At 45.7% G+C, this 14,020-nt stretch overlaps 1 protein-coding gene across 1 annotated transcript in view; it reads left to right on the top strand.

The window, feature by feature from the left end:
* Positions 1-14,020, top strand: part of LOC119161308 (cocaine esterase) — a 76,325-nt gene that overhangs the window by 24,155 nt on the left and 38,150 nt on the right. The window contains exons 2-3 of the mRNA XM_037413715.2: positions 13,352-13,492; positions 13,833-13,977. Coding sequence (XP_037269612.2) covers positions 13,352-13,492; positions 13,833-13,977 — 286 coding nt within the window. The remainder of the gene's footprint in view (positions 1-13,351; positions 13,493-13,832; positions 13,978-14,020) is intronic.

Raw genomic sequence — 14,020 nt, 5'->3', positions numbered from 1 at the left:
ATAAAAATTATAAGACTCTGCAAAACTCGTATTCAGTGGTTTAAGTTTTCATTTTTTGATGATTGATTTGTGAGGTTTAACGTCCCAAAACTACGATGTGATTATAAGAGACACCGTATAGTGGAGGGCTCCAGAAATTTCTACAACCTGGGGTTCTTTACCGTGCACCCAAGTTTTTATTTTTTTTTTCATTTTTTACTCGAACAATCAAAAAAGAAAATACCGAAAAAGGGCGTCTCGATGAAATTGTATCGGCACCAAACATTTAGCCTGCCATAAGTTCATACAAATCTGCGTAAAATTTACTCCGAGCATCTTTATAATGGGATGTCTTACCTTCTGTGGATGTTGTGTGGTGCCATCTTTTGTTGCGATATCTCTACATGGTAGTTTTTAGGCTCTTTGAATACTGCTTTTCTATAACAGTTTATTATAGCCTTACGTGTGTAATTAACCGCCACCCCCTACCCTCTAGGATAACACAATAAGCACTAAACACGGGTACCGTAGCTTTTTGTAATAAATAATAAATAAAACATGAGACCGGTTATATAAGCGACAGCAAAAATCAGTTTCTTTTAATAAAAAAGTTTCTCTTTCTCTCTGTGTTGCTCTGTCACACAATGTACGCACCGCTTGAAGCCGTCAGACTGAAGCAAAACGAGATGCTGAGCATAGGCTACACGAATGGTCCAATGTGCACTATGGCACGCGCACATTGTAGTTGGCCAGTACGAACAATTCGAACCTAAAGGACTCCCGAAAGAGGATCACTATGCAAATTTAGCATACGATGCACGGAACTTTCCGAAGCATTCTGTCTAGAAACTTGAATTGTCAGAAATCGCTGTTGAGTGCCTAATTTTTTTCTTTTTATTTGGGGGGGGGGGGGGGGAATCACGAGGACGGTTCCACAAGACAGATGTGTAATAAAAATTCAAAAGTAAAGTTTCTCCGAGCAAACAGGTCATAAAAATCGACCTGCTCACTTATAGAAATAACGTAGGTTGTCATTGATTTGCACGAATTTCACTAGAATACATGTATTCGATGATAGCAGAAAGCCTCGGCTGCAAATTTTCACCGTTCACGAGCTATCAGCATTCTGAAATAGATCGTATATGCTTACAAGAAGCATGACCAACTGCTTGTTTTGCGAACCTTTTTTTATATATATCAAAGCACATCAAGATGATCTTTGTAGAATATGCAATGACAAAAGCTTCCTTTTCTTCTTTTCTTTTTTTTTACATATAAGCGACATATTGGTTGGTAGCGTGAGGCGGGATGTCCTTCAAATGTTTTGAAACGCATGTCCTTCAAATATTTGGCATGCCACGCTTTGCCGTTACTTCCCTCTAGTCACGAAGCATTGAAGGAGTCCATGTCGACTACCAGTGCTTGTTCATGCCGTATTTGCGCGGGACGCAGCATAGCATATTCCGTTTTCAGGTGTATGTTAACTACAGATATTGCATTACAAAGGTTTTGTGATGATTATGGATGTTAATTGCTCAAGAGGTAAATATGCCACCTGCGTCAGGATGGGTGTATGCGCGCCAAACGATGCTATACGCCATACGCCACTGGTGGAAGCTCTCGCATATCAGTGCGAAATAAACAGTCAACCACATCTGCGAAGACAAGTTTCACTTTCGTGTTATACCGATATTTTTATGACGGAAGGATCGACCATCTTCTTACCTAAAGTTTCGTTGAGCTTGAAATAAAAAGCGGAAGGTGTATAGGCTAAGCGGGTTTTCTGACAAGAAACTCTTCATCTTTTTCATTCTTTCCCATCCCCTTTCTCCCTCCCCAGGACAGGGAAACCACCCGGATATCCGCCCTCATTAATACCTACCTTTTTTTCTCTCCACCTTTCTCTCTCTCTCTCTCTGGCAAACAAAGCATGTGTCTTGTCAGTTTCACAGCATCCCGGTTTTCTATGTTTCACTAAGTTGGCAAGGAAGTGCCAGATCAATGCTACCACTTCTTAGAAACGGCCACAACTAATGTTGACTTTCCAACAGTTCCAAATAAACATGGTTGTGATAATGTCATCACCTGTATGGCTGGATTGTTTTGCTCGTTTCGGGGTTTCCTACGGATCTTTTTTAGCACAATACTTCATATCTGTACATGGCGAGACAAAGCGAACGCCAAAAATATATGTTAGTATGGAGTTGAATGTTTAAAAGAAGAAGTTCTTCTCCGCACATTCTCTTGATATTAGATCTCACTCCACCCTACTCTGAATATGAGATAGCACCGTACACAATGCATTCTTGATTCCAGCAGCTTCCACCATGGCCTTCGCCCCGCATAGGGCGCAGCGCGCCGCCATAGCGCGCTTTAGAAAGCAGTAAACGGCACCGTATATGTACGCGACAGTTATTCGGTGCTGGTCCCGCATATGGCTACAATGGAAAAAGTTCATCGATAAAGTGAACTTGTAAGAACGTTTAGCAGCTAGCGCTTCTATGCGACATCGGATGTAGCGAGAAGATACATATTCTGCAGAATAGACCACTGGGAAGCGGCTACCGCGCGCGAGCCTCTATTTTGTTTTCATCATAACGATCATCTTCATTTGCTCTTAATTCACAAACACCCAATCTCCCTTTTTCGTTCACTCGTAATTTATGTTGCAGAAGCTGTCCTTTGCCTAAAACCGACTCATTGCGCCTTTGTCGAGGGCGACGTACGGGACCACCACAGACAGGACTCGGAGGCACGTTTCCCCCTCGAAACAATGAGAGCTCTGCCCCACGGCCACTATGCCGAACCCGAGGCGTATAAATGATGTCGCCATTGGAATTCGTCCGTGCGCCCATGTGCACGATCTAAGCGTGTTTTCACACACAAGGATACGTGCGCGTGTTGGAAGGGACGTCGGCTGTCCTTCGGCCCCCTGCGCAAGGTCTTCGCGCTTTCTGTCTCTGCTCCTCTTTTTCATAATGTTTTGCTCAATCAGCAGTAGACTGTGCCATCCTGCAGCCAATGCGCACGCACACACGAGCCGCCACGGCCGCGATGCATGAACAGCATGGATGAGAAGCGTTCGGGCGAGGGGAAAGCCACCGTCCACGGACGGGCCGGCCGCATTTGAGGCAAAAGCTCGCGTTTTGGGGCCCACAAAGGCTTCCGGAAGACGAGCCAAGTCGAGGATGCCCGGCGAATACAACGGGGCGGATGCGCGGGGCCGACCGGCAGCGTGCGACAAAAGGGGACGCCGCTGATACCGTATGGGCGCGCCTGTAGCCAGCACAGGCGACGAAAATTTGATACGTGCCATGCGATATGAGCGTCATGCATGCTTGCGATCGTATACATCACTTATGCACCCGAGACATCGCACCAAAGGTGATCGATTGGCACACAGACCGGATGGCGAAATCTGTAGGGGATGGTCTCTCATGAAAACATTTCATCCAATACGCCACGGGCGTGCACTTGTATTAGCAGCGTCTACGTGCTAACGTAGCGTTTACTACTTTAGCATGCTGCACCGCCCAGGAAGCTCTACTACACTCTTATTTTGTTATTCTGGCGTAATAGACATTGGCAGCAAGACTTCCGAACAAAACGAGACGCCATTAAAAACGGCAAGGGCCTCACGGTCCATATTGCGACACTCGCCATAGCTTTCTGTATAGATACATGGCACGATGTCCCAAATATGTCTGCTGCACTCTTCTAACGACGATGTTTTACTTGAAGTCGAACCCGCCACGGTGGTCTAGTGTTATGACGCTGGACAGCTGACCCGCAGGTCGTGGTATCGAATCCCGGCCGTGGCGGCCGGATTTTCGATGGAGGCAAAAATGCTCGAAGCCCGTGAACTTAGATTTAAGTGCGCGTTAAAGAACCCCAGGTGGTCGAAATTTCTGGAGCCTTTCACTGAGGCGTCTCTGATAATGATATCATGGTTTTGGGTTGTCGTATTTTACCGGTTATTATTACTGGAATTCCAAGGTGTCTCTTCGGCTATCGTTGCAGAGTGTATACATTATGCTGACCATAACTGTAAGAACACCCAAGTACCCACGTTCATTTGTTCGTTTGAACGTTACGCCACTTACGCACCGAGCTTGGCCTAGCTGAAGCTCGGAAGTATTTTCGCTTCTAATTTAGATTGCGAGCAGGAAGTGACACAAAAAGCATGCACACTTTGACTTTTGTAGCTTTTACATACGCTTGCCTAATGATAAGTGACGGAAATTGTCAGATGGAATGTCTATCGCATTCCTCCTATTTTCTCCCCACTGGCCGGATCACTGCTTTCAGCCGGACAACGATTCATCGCAATATGTCTGTCTGATTCGAATTGAAAAGCGAATTACGAAATAGAAGCGTGTCCTAAGAGTTAACACGGAAGCTCTTCCTTCATTTGAGTCTAAGGCCTTGCACATGTGAACAAGGCAAAATTAAGTAGATGAGGGCTTGCAGAGATGAAAAACCCCTGAACAGGGATGTCGCTGCCTTCAACGACACCCCTGTTGAGAGATTTTTCATCTTTTGCTCATGTAGTGATATTTCAGTGTGTTTATTGAGAGGCAAGCACATGAGCGCGCGACGCGTCGTGCATATAGGTAGAGCTGTAGTCATTTGTTCCTTGCTCATTGAATGGTGAAAAAGGTAGTTAGATAGACTAAGAGGAGGGAGTGCTTTAGAAAATGTTAATTGTATAATACAGGACAAGACTAGTTTCCAAAAGCTCAAGTGCGACTCTGCGTGGTTTGTTCGCTTATTCTTCTTTTGTCGCTAGAAGCGCATTGGAACGATTGTTTTTTGGGCGGCTCTTGTTTTAATTTATTCCTGTCTAAAGACGCGCAATGTTCGTTGGGAAGCGCGAAGGAGCATGTGTGTTGTATATTGATAGGCTAGGAACATATTGAGCTTTGTTATCGGCGTGCCTGCGTGTAAGTGTACGTACGTCTGTCTGTCCAGAACTTAAGTCATTATTAGACTGAATACTAACACTAAACCTGAACAAATTCATATGGTTAGTATAAAGACAGCCGTAACGCTTATTCTCCCGTCTAAACGTGAAGTCTTCCTGTTGCGCAAATAGGCAGTTGGAGTTATACACGAATATAACTCAGGGGGTGGCACTACTGCGTAGTTCCGCCAGTGAGACATAGGCGCACATTACGCAAACGCCACGCCAACTCCTTTCGTTCGGACTAGCGATTGCAGTGACACAGTTACACGGTTACCGAAACAGCTGAAGAATTGCGCCGCTGCATGCCCACCAAGGCGTGACACGCTGTTTGTTATCTCTCTGCTTTTGGCTACGCACACGTGGTGCAATCTGGAAGAGACCGCTACATGCTACGCGTCATTCAGCCCACACAGTGGATCTTCTCCAGATTCACCCCTGCTGCCTTGAGAAGGAAAAGAGGGAATGGGCGAAATCTATACGCAAATTGTTTTTCTGTCAACGTGGAAGGTCGTCATTCACCATAGCAGAAGCCGTGTTTCTTGCTGTACGCGCAAGCCCGGAATGATGATGCCAGCCAAGCACCGGCTGAGCCATCTGGATGCAGAATTGTGTACATACACACTGTATTGTATACAAATTTGAATTCATTCTCAACAACAACGACGACAGTCGTCAAATACCCATGCCATGTTTAGGCAAAGATGAGAGGACTTTCACCGCCATTGATCAAGACTGCCAGCTCACAGATGTAGCTACCACTTCCTTAATAATAACACTAATATATGTTGTTTTACGTCCCAAAACCACCATATGATCATGAGAGACGCCGTAGCGGAGGGCTCCGGAAATTTTGATGATCTGGTGTTCTTTAACGTGTGCTGACATCGCACCAGCACAAGGGCTTCTGTCTTTTCACCTCCATCAAAATGCGACCGCTGCGGCCGGGATCGAACCCGCGACCTTCGGTTCAGCAGCCGAGCACTTTTATAACTATACTCCACCACGGCGGTCTGCGACTTACTTATTGACTTAACTGTTCAAGACAAGTATTACGTGCCTTTCTAAGGACCTCAGGTGCGGACGGTGACATTTATTTATTTATTTATTCATTTTATTTAGTTTATGAATGTTCGTCCATATATGCACTTCAAGAAATATTAAGAAGCCCACGGAAATTCCAAACGCAGACCTTCCAATACTTATAAAACCAGCGAGTCAAGACAACGTCATCGTCAGCGTTGGACGACTTGGTAACACACGCTGTGTGAGAGTAACGTTCAAAGGTGACTGTCTTCCCGCATACGTGAAGGTTGGCCACTTTCGTCAACAAGTTCGACCGTTTATTCCTAAACGCGTGCAATGCTTCAATTGTCAGAAGATCGGCCATGTAAAGGGTGTTTGCAGGAGCTCCGCAGCGTGCCCCCGGTGCGCCGAACCACACGCGGAAGAGAACTGTAGCGCTACCACACTGAAGTGTCCTAACTGTCAGGGTGCTCACAAGGCTTCTTCGAAAGAATGTCCACACATAAAGAAAGAATTTTCTATTCTGAAGCAAATGGTACGAGACAGCTCAACCCACAAAGAAGCTGCTGAGAAAATCCGGCGAAGACGACGTCGCCGTCGAAGGTCTTCACGTCGAACAGCGCCAACTTCAGGCAATAAGTTGACGCATCAGAAAAGATCGCCAGCTGCAGTTTCCAGCATGGCAAACACAGATGATGGAAAAGAGCAAAGGGGCAGGCAAGTCTCTACAGAAGAGTGGCCTCCACTTACGCGTACACAACGCTCAGAAGAGCCGCAGCAGAAGCCGTCTTCTTCAGAGCAAGCTGCTGCTATGGAGGACTTGCGAAACACAGATCAGCAAGTGATAGCTCTTTTGCGACCGTTAATTAACGCCATTCGCTTGTTGTTAAGCAACATGCACACACCGTCAGCAAGAAGTGCATTGCAATTACTGGACGCTTTGACTCCACTACTCGCAGCGCTTGAGTAAATAATGGCTCACCAGCCATTGTCTTTCAGAGAAGAGGTCCGAAAGGCAGCGATTATTCAATGGAATGCCCGGGGACTGAGGTCACGCATCGCTGATTTCCGTCGGTTTGTGTACACCAATAAGTTCCCCATCATTGTCATCTGCGAGCAAAATTTAAAGAAAGAAATCAGACTTTCTGGTTATGAGTCATTCATGTCGTCAACAACTGCGGACAATAGCAAAGTTCTGATGTTCATTCGCCGCAACCTCACCTACATCCATCATCCGGTGTCACCCCATGACGACAATCAATATATACGTGTAACAGTGAAAAAGAGACTTACCATCACAATTGTGGGTGCCTACCTCCCCCCGTCAAGCCGTTTCGACCATACAAGACTACAAGGTATCCTGTCAGCAACTTCTCACCCATGCATTATAATTGGCGACTTCAACGTCCATCATACAATCTGGGGAAGTTCGAAGACCAATGTTAAAGGGAGAAAGTTGGTGTCCTTCGCCTCCGACAACCGACTTTTCTTGCTAAATGATGGCAGTCCAACGTTCCTACGTGGTTCAAGGTATAGCAGCTGCCTTGACTTGGCCTTTGTCTCACGAGGCCTCGTCAGGCATGCTGAGTGGTTTCCAGACATAGAAACGCATGGAAGTGACCACATTCCCACTTACGTCAAAATCGAAGGATTGTCCCATGCTAAGGTACGCGATAGTGTTCAGAGAGTGGACTGGTTGAAATTCCAGTCTCGCATGGAAGAGCAATGTGAGGCAAACATATCCATCGACATAGAGGAGATAATTAAAAGCACAATACACGATACTACATGTACCCTCACCAGCTCTCCAAAGTAATGGAATTTGACATCGAGCTAGAACGACTTCGAGCAATCCGACGGCGTGCTGAACGAAGATACCGACGCACGGAGGCAATAGAAGACTTACGGATTGCTCGACGTATACAGAAGAAGATTCAGCGCCAGATAATTAAACTCGAGTCACAACGTTGGACTGTTTTTTGTGACTCACTAGACCCACGAAAACCTTTATCCCAATTGTGGAAGACGGTACGAGGTCTCCGCTCAAAACCCACTCAGTGGTCACCATTCAGAGCTCTCGCACTTTCTGAACAGAGACGCGGCATTGACGTGGCAGAGGACTTGTGTGCCAGAGTATCTGGGCCACTCGCAGTGCCCAATAGCCTATTGCCCTCGACTAATTGTCCACAAACACTGGATTCCCGCATGGATATGCCTTTTTCAATCGGGGAGCTCAGAGCAGCACTAGCTTTGTGTGGACGCACGTCGGCACCAGGGCCCGATAGAATTTCTTATAGGGCCTTGTGTCATCTGGGTGAACGCGCGAGAATCCTCGTTTTGGAGTTGTACAACAAATCCTGGCAAGATGGAACGCTCCCGACAAGCTGGAAGACAAGTCGCCTAGTTCCACTTCTGAAACCAGGCAAGTCACCGTTGGAGCTCTCATCTTATCGTCCGATCGCATTGGCTAGTTGTGTAGGAAAAGTTATGGAGAGGATAATCCTGGGACGCCTGGAGTGGTTCTTGGAGTAGAACAACATCTACCCAGATGCTATGGCAGGTTTTCGGCGTGGTCGAGCATCGACTGACAACGTAGTCGACCTGGTCACTTACGGCCAACACGAGAAAGGCCGTAAGCGTCTCTGCGCATCTTTGTTCCTAGACGTTAAAGGGGCGTATGACAACGTTACGCATGAAGCTGTTCTCACCGCTCTCGAAGATATAGGATTAGGTGGTTGGATGTATCGCTGGATACGTAGCTATTTGTCTATGCGATCCCTCTTTGTCAGCACTGCAGACGGTCCAACCTCTCCACATTACAGCCACTGTGGCGTCCCCCAGGGTGGCGTACTCAGCCCTGTGCTGTTCAATCTTACGTTAATTCCTCTCACTGAGCATCTGCCAAGCACGGTCAGGCTATCAATGTACGCAGATGATATCTGCGTTTGGGCATCGGCTGTAACATGCCTGCAGTTACGAGGGAGAATTCAAAAAGCTGCCACTGAAACATTACGCTACCTACGAAATCGAGGCGTGAAAATTTCTTCCGAGAAATGCGCCCTCGTAGCTTTTACACGAAAGCCTATGGATAAGTACACTATAAGCATCAATGGTCAAACTGTACCATACGTTCGATCGCACAAGTTTTTGGGCGTCATAATTGACAGGAATCTCTCATGGAGCGATCACGTTTCGTACATGAAGAAACGGTTAATGGACATCTGTAATATACTGAAGTTCTTTGCAGGGAAGACTTGGGGAATGTCTCCCAGTGCAATGATACAGCTGTACAGAGTACTTTTTCTCGGTTTTCTACAGTACAGTTTACCGGCATTGACCAATGCAAGCAAAACAAGCCTTCGTACGCTACAGAGTGTTCAGTACCAAGCACTCCGGATTTGCCTCGGCTTGCCTCGTAGTGCGTCGACAATGGCTACTATAGCTATCGCCGGTGACCACCTTATCACGACACATATCGACGTTGAGGCACTCAGGACACATATAAGGCATATTGCTCGGACACCCTGCCACCACCTAGCCTCTTTACCAGCAGACAGACCACGTTCGTCATTTTGCCATTAGATAGCTTGCTCTGCTCTTGTTCTACGAGACGTATCAAGGCTGTATACACGTATACACCGACGGCTCTGTTTTACAGAAGAGTTCAATGGCATCATTTGTTATACCAATAAAAGACACGACAAGAAAATTCAAGACCTCCCACCTTACGACATCAACGGGAGCAGAGCTCACAGCTCTTCGTGCCGCATGTCAATGCATCGACGACCAACAGCCACAAAAATGGACAATTTTCAGTGACTCAAAGGTGGCATTGCAATCCCTTCTATCACCTTTACGCCACGGCCCGTACGAACAGCTGGTATTTGAGATTGCAAAAATGACTCACCAACTCATTGAGGAAGGACATGAAATAGCCTTTCAATGGCTCCCAAGTCATTGTGAAATAATTGGCAATGAACGGGCCGATCGAGCTGCCCGTTCTGCCCATAATGAAAGCGATGAAATATCAATTCCGCTTTCCAGAACTGACGCTGCACGGAAACTCCGTATGCTTGCTCGCAAGCGCACCTCGTCACAATGGAACGAGTCACATTTCATCCATGCACGGTTAGGTACTTTGGACCCAACTCTTAGTCTTCGAATTCCTCCGGAATTACGCCGATGAGGCGCTACTATGCTGTGAAGATTATGGTTGGGCGTCGCATTTACCAACGCGTACGCGTTCCGCATAGGAATGGCTGACACTGCTGCATGCGACCATTGTGGCAGTGATGAAACAACTTGGCACATTCTGTGTGAATGCCCACAATATTGCTCGCAGAGACAGTCACTCTGCAACGCACTAGATGAACTGGACAACCAGCCTCTTTCGGAAGAAAGAATCCTGCGCTGCCGACAGGACTTTATGTCGCATAAGAAGGCTGTGAAGGCACTCCTGCGCTTCTTGCGTTCAACCGGCCTGTCCAAACGACTGTGATTGGAACTCCCTGAATGTGTGCGCATGTGTTTTTTTTCTAATTTATTTTTTATCTCTCTATTTCTATCCTCTTTCTGACCCTTTTCCCCACCCCATACAGGGTAGCAAACCAGTTCATCTAGGTTAACCTCCCTGTCTCTTCCTTTTATTTATTTCTTTCTCTTAAGAAGCCTACAAACCACATGCAACTCGCAGAGACTTGCGTCGAGTTTTCGTTGACTTTCTGAATTATACCTATTACTGGCCTGAGGCATTGATCTACACTTTCGATTCCTTCGTGCGCAGTTTTCAATCCGAGACCCGGAATGATCCATGTGTGATGAATATATGCATGTGATTTCCGTTTATCCGTCCCCATTTAAATCCACTGTCTTTTCACCCGAACTCAAATTTATGTCTCAAGTTGGGGTTACAGCACGTTGTCACTGCACGATGTAACAGCCGGGGCTATCCCGAATCTCTTGACCGGTAACTTCTCTGACAGACTGTGTATCGGATGAATATATGTGTATCGGATGGATATATCAGATTTATATATAAGCCGCAAGACGTGATCAAGCCACTGGGCGCCATGGTGCGTGCCAAAAGAGTTGCTAAAAAAAAGAAAAAAAGAACGTTTCTTTTGTAGAAAGAAAAAAGGTCACCCGTAAAGTGCTACCGCATAAAACCAGAGAAATCGCACCCGTACAGGTGTCTGATGATGTGTAACCTAAGTTTAATGTTTTAATGTCAATAAAAAGGGTTATTATCATCAATAATATTAGCAGTATTTCTCCAATTGATGAACATTATCCTACTGAGATTGTTTCCACTTAAATGCTGTGCCATAAGAAGATAGATATGTTTTGTCGTAATTAAGATTATGCGTTCTTATTTTTGTTCGCGTTACTGAAATAAACAAAACTAGACAATGTAAGAGTTCATAGAATTCCCTCAGCGTTCACTAATGCAAAGGAGGACGTGGTACTGAGCTCGCTCCTTTTTTTGCGGGGGTGTTGAATAGTTCAAGTGTGGAAGCAAACAGCGAACACCCTTATATGCTGACGGCCATGAATTACTGCCATATTCTTGTTTTTTTTCTCTCTTTCTGTGGCGGCTAAGGAGCAATTCAAAGTCAGAACATGAAGATTCATGGAGAAAGGCCAGGTTAGTGCAGATGGGCGGAGAATAGGCGTTCAGTTGCACTGTCTCATTCATATTACACATCGTATTCGTAGCAAATACGTCAAGAACACGCGACTTGAAATGCGGAATGAGTAGCTCGGCATATATAGCGCGGACGTGACGGTCGGCAGCGGCATACGATCCGCTGCGTATATTGGCTTCCCATGCATAAACGAGCCACACGTTTTAAGAAGAAGCAACATATACGACGTCGCTAGCCCGCACACGCCATACTTGTTCAGTTCATTTAGAGCCACTTCTATTTGTGGCCTCAGAAATCTGTAGCTGACTTATTTTCCTGTACAATGGCGAAAGACTCGGGATCTAAAGAATCAGTCACACGTGCATGCCTGATAGAGCCAGCAGGTTTGACAAACATTGAAATCATGCGGGGTAATAACACACCGTGCCCCTCTTAGTAAAATGCCAATCTTTGTGAGCCATTGCGGAGTATGGTGATCATAGCCAGACATCTATGTCACCCTCCGCCCCTCCACCATAAAAAGAAATATATTTCATGTCAACCCATTCCCCGCTACCCCCTGACAGAAAGAAGACGAAGAAGGTGTTTAATGAGAAGAAGGAAGAGAGGTTGGCTTGGAAAGAGGGTTAGCCTGCTACATCTCACGGTGGTAAGGGAAAAGGGAATGAAAGAAAAAGAAAAGGGCATGATGAGGGGTGATTGCGATATAGCACAATGAGTCACTGCAAACACTGTCCCATTCGGCGTAGAGCATGCCCAAAAGTCTATACATTAGATATATTAGTAGGTACTCTGAAGACGGGAATCTAAACCTGTCTCGCTTAGAAATACGAGTAAGCCATTCAAGCTGCAATGGGCGTGATCTACACGTTCAATGCACCAAAAAGCTTCTCTTCCGAAAAGGGTCAGAATCTAGGTGATCTGTTAGGCGCCTCAAATATTGTCTTTCTACCGCGTATTGAGGGCACAGTAAATTGATATTCCGCATAAAATCCTGGTCAACGTTACTGCTGATGCTGTCATGACTACTAGTTAGATAGCTTACGTAACTCATATGCCAAATTAATTCATATGTGGTTCTCTGCCTCTGCAAATTCTTGTGAAGTGTTCGGTACAAGTGTTGTACAAGTGTGCAGGCTCTATGCTCCTACGTAGAATACTCTACATTTAGGTGTACAATGTTAACTCTCAAATAAGCATCTCAGTTTGCCTCGCACTGTTAAAACTTCAGCAATGCAGTCTCAGGAAGCGTAGCGGTTCACGTGTGCATAAACGCGCACGCTTTATCGGGGAGTTCAAAAAATGGAGAAAGAGGCAAAGAGAGAGTGAGCATGCACACACAAAGTCACACTTCCCAGTCATCACAACATAACTTCCTGACGGCAACATACATGCACGGGCGATTATACACGAGACAAACATTCTTGCAATTTTGTTGAACTGCAAAAAAGGAGCTTAGAAATAGTTTTCAGGGGTCATACATATATGTGCACTGTGTGCGTGTATTATCTCATCATGTCGCGGATAGCTGTTAGTTGCAATTTCGACATATCGTGTATTTCTGAGCTTAAAAATAAATAAGAAAGCAACTAGAGAAGCAAGACTATGTGCTCTTTTTTTTTCGTAAGATTTAAATAAACATAAACTTGTATGCTTTATATAGAACAATAGACTTGCTTTACGGCCAGTTTACAGACGTATCCTTTGTCCTTTCAAGCGTGTCGTTAACTCTTTGCAGCCTCCCGTGATACACCCTGGCTGGAGCTCAGTGCTGGACGCTACTGCCTTCCGGTCAGCATGTCCGCAGTTCGACTACCGCGGGAGAATTGTCGGCAACGAGGACTGCCTCTTCCTCAACATCTACACGCCAGGATACAGGGTGAGCAGCAATGGACGTACGTCGTCTATGCCTAATTTAATACGAGCGTACCATTATTACTGTAACCAAAGGACGTATTCATGAATGAACATTAAGAACGTGTTATACATGTACGTTTTGGAAATTTTCAACAGTTTACCTTGATCACATATGTAAAGGAGGAAAGAAATAGAAAAATGGACGTTTATGGGAGTTAAAGACAGTTCACCTGGGCAATGTGCATGTGTACATTTCAAAACTCACAGGTCAGTTTTATAAAGCAACTCTTTTTATATTTTAGTATATTTGTTATGCCATGCTTCTTAGCTTCTTGGACAGCGAAATTTTCGCTTGTGCGCAGAATGGCCAGACCCCTTCCTATCCCGTAATGGTGTTCGTGCACGGCGGTAACTTCGAGACCGGAGCTGCGAGCCAGTACGGTCCGCAGAAGCTCGTCGACAAGGACGTCGTCGTGGTCACAATAAACTACAGGCTCGGCATTCTTGGTACTTTGTTTTCTTCGTTGTGCAAGATGACACTGTGCGAAAC

This window comes from Rhipicephalus microplus, chromosome X, assembly GCF_043290135.1.
Source record: "Rhipicephalus microplus isolate Deutch F79 chromosome X, USDA_Rmic, whole genome shotgun sequence".
Lineage (NCBI taxonomy): Eukaryota > Metazoa > Arthropoda > Arachnida > Ixodida > Ixodidae > Rhipicephalus > Rhipicephalus microplus.
This window is presented reverse-complemented; position numbering and strand designations above follow the sequence as displayed.